The sequence below is a fragment of the Mustelus asterias genome, chromosome 3 (assembly GCF_964213995.1).
Source record: "Mustelus asterias chromosome 3, sMusAst1.hap1.1, whole genome shotgun sequence".
NCBI lineage: Eukaryota > Metazoa > Chordata > Chondrichthyes > Carcharhiniformes > Triakidae > Mustelus > Mustelus asterias.
This window is the reverse complement of record NC_135803.1, coordinates 104,132,385-104,139,697: the sequence shown is the minus strand read 5'-3', so window position 1 is coordinate 104,139,697 and position 7,313 is coordinate 104,132,385. Positions and strand designations below refer to the sequence as shown.

General features: G+C 42.1%; 1 protein-coding gene across 1 annotated transcript; it reads left to right on the top strand.

Annotated features, from left to right (window-relative positions):
* Positions 1-719: 719 nt before the first annotated feature.
* bhlhe40 (basic helix-loop-helix family, member e40) lies at positions 720-5,944 on the top strand. The gene is made up of 5 exons (XM_078209410.1): positions 720-1,959; positions 2,081-2,147; positions 2,286-2,393; positions 3,236-3,359; positions 4,014-5,944. The coding sequence occupies exons 1-5, from the start codon at positions 1,883-1,885 to the stop codon at positions 4,853-4,855; spliced, it is 1,218 nt and encodes a 405-aa protein (XP_078065536.1). The 5' UTR covers positions 720-1,882; the 3' UTR covers positions 4,856-5,944.
* Positions 5,945-7,313: the final 1,369 nt, after the last annotated feature.

Here is a 7,313-nt window from a genome sequence, read left to right as displayed (position 1 = left end):
GGAATGGGACCCGGGTGGGATGGTTGTCGGTGAGCCGAATGGCCTCCTTCTGCACTGTAGGATTCTATGATTCAGTGAACCTTGCCAGAGATTTCTGATCAGGTGAATTAATCAGTCCTTCCCTCAAAGATGATCTGTGTCTGTGGCTTTGCAACTCGGGAGTGCCATTGCCTTTAAAACATATCCCAAAAAAATAATCGAATAACAGTGTGTGTAAAATTAACAGAGGGGATGCATCTCCCTGTGGCAGCTCCTGGGAATTGTGTGATGGTCAGGAGAGAGGGAGGTGGTGAAATTCCCGGCTATTGACTGGGTGACTGTGCCGTGTTCAGTCACGTTCCTGTCCCCATGGTCAAGTCTGAGCAGCAGCAGCAGCCTGTGTGTTAGTCTGTGGCGCTGCCAAGGGAACCTCACGTTACCCCGCACGCCGGCAGGCGGGGCCAGCTTCAGCAAGCAGGCAGCTGAGCAGCCAAGGTGGATATAGAGAGGAGGGCTGAAAACCCCTAACACACACACACACTTAAATCCCCCACTCACCATCTCACCCCAGCCTGACCCAACAATGGAGCTGATTTGAAAATGAAGACCCCCCCCCCCGCCCCCCACATGTAGAATCTAGCAGTTCCTAACAAGGAATAAAGATATAATGTTTCCCCCTCCCAGCTAATCCAATCCTCCCCCTTCTCTAAATAATAATAAACAGTGAGACAGCTTCTCCCACCCGGGGGGGGAGAGGGGGGTGCTACCAGGGGGAGAAGCTTTCCCTCAGGGTATCACCTCGGCTTTTGCTGCTTTAACTTGACGGCGAATCGCTGGCGTTTCCTGCTGCCTCCCGTTGACAGATGGACGACTCTGCGGTCAGAGTGAATTAAAGTGCCTAAAAAAAAATCCGCAAGCCGTCTGAGGCTGGGCTAACTGTACAGTGACCCCATCGTGTATTTATTTATAATAGATTGCACATTATCCCTAAGTCAGGCTCAGTGAGACAGACACCATTTGTACACTCCGCTCCCTCCAATTCAAAGGGAACCGATGGTTGATTGAAATTTGGGACAGTATTTCTCACTGCAGAGGCGACACAGACAAGAACCTGGGACCTGGCAGTATCTATTAATGATTGCACATTAAAATTTATAAATAAATCAGTGGTTTTAATGCAATGATGGCATATTGGCAAGTGCCTAACACATTTTAGCCAGTTCCATTAAAAGAGCAAGTATTCTCTCTGAGTTTGGTTAAAAACAAATCCGGGGGATTACAGTCTTGCTTCACTTCATGTGTCGTGTTAGGAAACATGACCTAAAAAGAGTCGGATGACTTTACTACAATACCCAGAAAGCTGCAGCATTCACAGAAACTAACCAAAGAAAAGCCACATCTGGACATATCAATTGAAGAACTATCGATTCATAATCAATCGCTTCCTGGGTGTCACATCCTCGGGGCGACGTATATAGGAAATGTTTAGATATATGCATATTAAATATAAACATGCTGCAGCATTCCAGTCATAAGGCTGATGAATCTCTCTCATCCAAGTTTTTTTTAAATGTTATATCTGATGTCCTTCCCACCCCCGTCTTGTTTTGGTGAGGCAGATTAGACAGAGCGAGGGATGTGAGCAGCCTCCAGTACACGTGAGACTCATGTGACGGGAGCTTTTTTTTACTGTAAGGGAGCAAAGACGTGCCTGGAGTCACAGGGTTGAACACGTAGCCCTGTACACCCACACGTTCATTAAAGGCAGGCTGGTGTGGTGCAGTAAACTCCGGCTGATCACAGTCAGCACAGAGACAGAGCTAGACAGACAGAGAGGGAGATAGATAGATAGGAAAACCCCAGGCAGCCAGCATTAAGTAAAAGCAACAAAAAAAATACTGAAATGGACAGGATCACAGCTGGCCAGCCTCCTCCTTGTCTGCCGAAAATCCCAACTTTTGGAAACAGCGAGATGCAAGGGTATGCCTACGGATTTTAATTGTTATTCTTTATTTTTGAGCATAAGCTTGTTTTAGTTGAAAAAAAAATCATCGCCTGAGTTTCAATCTTATTTTTTGTCTCTCTCTTTCTTCCCTCTCAGAATGGAATTCCCTCACATGTTTGTTTATAAAGCTAAAAGAGGCTTAAAGAGAGGCGACGACAGCAAGGTACCTTGGCCCTTTATCCTCTGTTATGTGGGCATTGCTGGGTCGGGATTATGATCTATGTGGGATTTTAAACTGTGGTACTGCAAAAGGACCTGTGCAGAAGAATTATTAACCCACTCTTATTTTTTTAAATCTCAGGAAACGTATAAATTACCACACCGACTGATTGAAAAGAAAAGACGCGATAGGATTAATGAATGCATAGCTCAGTTAAAGGACATGCTTCCTGAACACCTCAAGCTGACGGTAAGAGGCGCTGAAATGAAACGTGCTTTGGCAATAACTGGTTCAGTGTTAAAGGCGCCGACTGTCTGTCTGCCTTTCCATTTCTCTTGGTGGTGGTGAGGGGGGGGCGGGGAGGTCTGATGGGGACCCTTGCTTATGTAACTCTGAATTATCCCTGTTTTGGTTTGCTTTCGAGTAAATTGGAAGATCCAAAAAAAAACATCTGGGGAAGGAGAAGATTCACGATTCGATTTGAAAATAAAAATAAAATGAGAGCGTTTCAACAGATGAAGCAAATTGCCTGTGTGGGATTGGGGGTGGGAGGCGGTAGTGTGGAGTGCGGGATGGGAAGGACATTAAATTCTGCCTTCTGCATAACATGCACGCCTGGGATTTTCTGATTAGTTTGTGTAGTGCTGTTCCCTGGCAGCACCTTTAATTATTCCATTAAACTGGTTCCAGGATTTTTTTAAAAATGTGTGTGGGGGTGGGGGGCAGGATTTTGCTAATACTGTTCAGCAAACGCGCACTGATATAATACATTCAATGCCTAAAGTCAACGTGGAACAGGGTTTTTAATGATGAGATATTAGTTATAAAGGCTTTTAATGGTTAGGTGCTTTGTGATGGATTTCAGTGGTAATAATGTGGTGAGTTATAGGGCTTCTGAATGCCTGTGCACTCCCTAATTTGTTTATTTCAGTAACTCAAGTCCTTGTTGGGTGTGAGATGCAAGTTGATCCCATGTGGAATAGAGAGGTTTGACCTCAGTCTGTCTGTGAACCTGAATTAGTTGGGATGCCATGTCATTAACCTCTGTAAGCGAAGTGCCCTTGTTAATAATCCATACATATTCGTTTCAGACATTAGGACATTTGGAAAAGGCTGTGGTACTTGAGCTTACCTTGAAACACGTGAAGGCATTAACTGGCCTTATCGAACAGCAACAACAGAAAATACTAGCCCTGCAGAGCGGCCTACAAATCGGTGAGTGTTGTGCTCGGACTCGGAAAGCACCAGACAATGGCTTTTGGATTCTGCCCAGTATTTATTTATTTATAAAGAAAATTAAATATTAAATTGCTCGAGCTTATTTATGCTCTGGTGGCTTTTGTTATAATGCTTTGAAACTTTGTTAACAGATCTGTGACTTCTGTCAATGACTGACCCATCTCCTTTTGTGGTTTTGAACTTTAATTTCAAGCCTTGCAACTTGTTGTCACAATGACACAAGGTTGGCACAGTCCAAAATGGTGGCAAGAATGCAGTTGATTTTATTTATTTTCCACCGTCCAGATGTTTGAGTGTTCCCAAACATGCTATTTTAAAGCTTTTGAGCTGTTTCAGAAATTTGCTTCTATTAATAAAGTGTGGTGAAGGGAACTTTTAACTTGCATTGCGCACCAGAATCCATACGGGCTGCCAATTGTGGCTCTGATCAGCAAACTAAAAATGGCAGTCATCGTCCCCTCTTTAAATTAGGCTATGGACTCACCTAGAGTGCATAGACTGAAAGAAGACTGAAAATGTAAAATATGATACTGATCCTTAAACGTAATTTCAGATTTGTCTTTTTTACTTTTAATGGAAGGACATTTTTTGTAGGTCAGCTGGTTTAATGCAGATGTCTTTAATTCTCAGGTGAACAGACAGCTAAGGCATCTGAGTCAAGCCATGAAATGTTTCAGTCTGGCTTCCAGATGTGTGCCAAAGAAGTGCTGCAGTTCCTGGCAAAGCATGAGAACCTGAGAGAGATGAAGCCCGCGCACTTGATCAATCATCTTCAGAAGATGGGAGCAGACATTCACACTGGGGGATATATTAGCGGGATAGGGCAGCCTTTGACGCGTTTCCCAGAAGGAGATTTCAGGCCTAAGCCCTTGAGTGGGGCTGAAGGGCCGGGCAAAAACTGTGTGCCTGTAATCCAGAGGACTTGTCCAGCCAGCAGCGAGCAGAGCGGCAGTGATACCGACACTGATAGCGGGTATGGCGGCGAGCCTGACAAAAGTGACTCCAAGCACGACCTGGAGAGCCCCAGGAGAGAAAATGAGCTGAAACACCCTCTGGTGGAAAGGGTTGTCTCCATTAAACAAGAATATGAGGAACCCCCAGTCAAGAAAGCTCGCATGGAGCTGCCTGAGGAAGATACTCATATTGCTCATGGAGACCTGTCTGTGGGTGGCTTCCTAGGGCATCACACGCCTCCTCTGTGTGTGCCTTTCTACCTGCTGCCTCCCTCAGCAGCTGCTGCATACATGCCCATGCTGGAGAAGTGCTGGTACCCAACTTCGATGCCAGTCTTGTACCCTGGGATTCCTGCATCGGCTGCATTGAGCGGGTTGATGAGCCCTGATAAACTCTCTCCCCTCTTAATTCCTCAGAGGGGAGCTTCACCGGTCTCTATATCTCCCACAATGGACACATCAGCTCTGATCCAAGCCCTGAAGCAAGTCCCACCTTTGGGTGTGGAAACCAAAGACTGATTTACTTTCCTAAAAGGAACTTCGATATAGTGTGTTTACATGAAAAAAAATCTCAAATTTAAAACTAGTTTGGAAATGACATAATCCCAGGATGGCTAGTGTTTACAGTTAGATCTGATGCCATTTTCCAACGGTTGTAGCCTAAGCTAGTGTAAACAGTTTGAAATGACTGTCAAGACCATAATTCATTCACAGCTGTAGAGAAAGGGCAGCAGGTTGCTTCAGATGTGAAGCCTTTGCTTCAAGTGCAATGGATTAAAAATACATTTTATCTTAACTGTTCTTCTTTTCCAGCTAAAAGAAACCTCCAAAGTTTTCATATAGTTTCAGAAGTGTAAATGCACTGTCTGTGAAATGAATGTAAATGGTGAAATTATAGATGCTGCTTAAGCTTTCTGCTGTAATAATAGCCAAGGAACTGATTTGTGCTCTTCCTATAGCACTGATATGCTGCTAAAAGACCCCACCCAGTCTAAAAGCACCAAATATTAAATGTAACTGCTTCTGTATATACCTGTGTTTTTGCAGGATTGATAAGTCAGTAGTAACTATCCTTGCAGGCTTTTAAAGGGGATGTTGAGTGGTAATGGTGACCATATGTATGAGCGAGTGATGTACAAAGTGGTACTTTAAATGTGTCAGCATGCCGTTTGAGGGAACTTTATGAACTTGCTGTAAATTTTGATGTGTTGAGCATGAATGGACTGGTCAAGGTTTTTGAGAATGCCAAAGTCACTACTGGATAGCCTCTTTAACGCACAATGCTTTGACAACTTGTGATTAAAAATGATGAACTGTTTTTTTTCTCTTTGCCATTCGTAAAAGATGTTGCCTTTTGGGTTCTGACATCTGGTATAGGTCTGCTGGTAAACCCTTATATTTGTGTAAATACTGGAATGCAGAGAATATGAGAAGGTTGAATGTAATGTTTTGAAAAAAAAGATGAAGATTAGTTTTGTATAGGGAGAGGTACACAGACTATTTTTGGAAACTTACAGCAGATGGAATATTGAATTGTACATATTTTGTTTATACATAAATGTTACTATTCGTTTAAAAAATGATTAATAAAATATTTTTCCTGTGGAATTGTGTATGTGCAATTAAAAATGTTGTAAAACAGCTAATATTTGCTCAGTTAAGCAATGGCTAGGGAAAAATTTCAGCACATACATCTGACCAAATAGCCACACCAGTTAATATATTCTGAGCCAGTAGTACATCATTGTAAAAACAGTCAATTAACTGATGTGCTTGAAGGCCTATTCGAAATGGCTGCAAAATCTTAATATGTCTGGAGCCGCATTCTGTCTCATCTCCTGTAAAAGGCCAGCTAACATAATTCAATTCAATGTAGATAAATTAATTTCTATTTTTAACTAAATTATCATAAAATTAAAAACTGTGTGGTATATATTCAAGAGAACTACGATATGATCCAGTTGCTGTATTGCTGCACTGTCATCTTTAGCCTCTGAAGTATTTTGGTTATCAGCTGATTAGGGATAGTGGCAGTATGCAGTTCCCCATGATTTGATTCTTGTTAGTGTGCTGACAAAAAGAAACGGGGCATTGAAGAGGGTACAGGACAATGTAACTGTAATAGAGCACTGAGGTTTGGGGTGGACATTTACTCTTATTTGAACAGTTTCACAACATCATGTTATTTTTACAATAAAGCACCATTATTCTGTATTATCCTTGTCCCTCAAAGTCCAAGTTTAAATACTACTTTGAGAAGGAATTCATCAACTTTTCTTCCTGGCTCAAACCATAGAAATAAGGTGATGGCACTGTGGCAGGCCATTTCTGTTTGTTGTTCTGATCTGCAAGATGGCTCCAATTTCACATTTAAGTGTGGCAATCTGAGAAGCGAGAAATAAAAAGGAAAAAAAGTCTGCACTGATGACAATGAGAAGGTGTTTCAAAGATGATGCTTAAAACTCACTTTAAGACCAGTTACAACAAGATATAAACCATACGTGTTAATGATTCATACTGTGTGAAACCAGAGCTAGAGCTACAACCCCACTCAAATCCAACAGACTCATTGAAGTCTCACCCCGACTATAATAAGTTGCATTTGTATAGTGCCTTTAATGTTGTTTAAAAAAAGTCTAAAAGCATTGGTTCAAATTATAACTTGTCAGGAGTTAACGAATGTTGAAAGTTAATATTCGGAGTCCGGATGGAAACAGGATGACAGTTTAAAGATGTCTTTAACTTTTATACTCTGCAATACAGGGCTGCTCTTTAAACAACAATACCCCTGGAATCTTCCAGCAGTTTAATGTTTTTGGGATATTCCCTGGAGCTATTAACCCTAGGTTCTGAATAAGAGTCATAGAGTTAGAGCCCTTTTTTTTAACCACTAAGCTAGTCCCAATTTCCCACGTTTGGCCCATATCCCTCTACACCCATGTAACTGTCTAAATGCTTCTTAAAAGACAAAATTGTA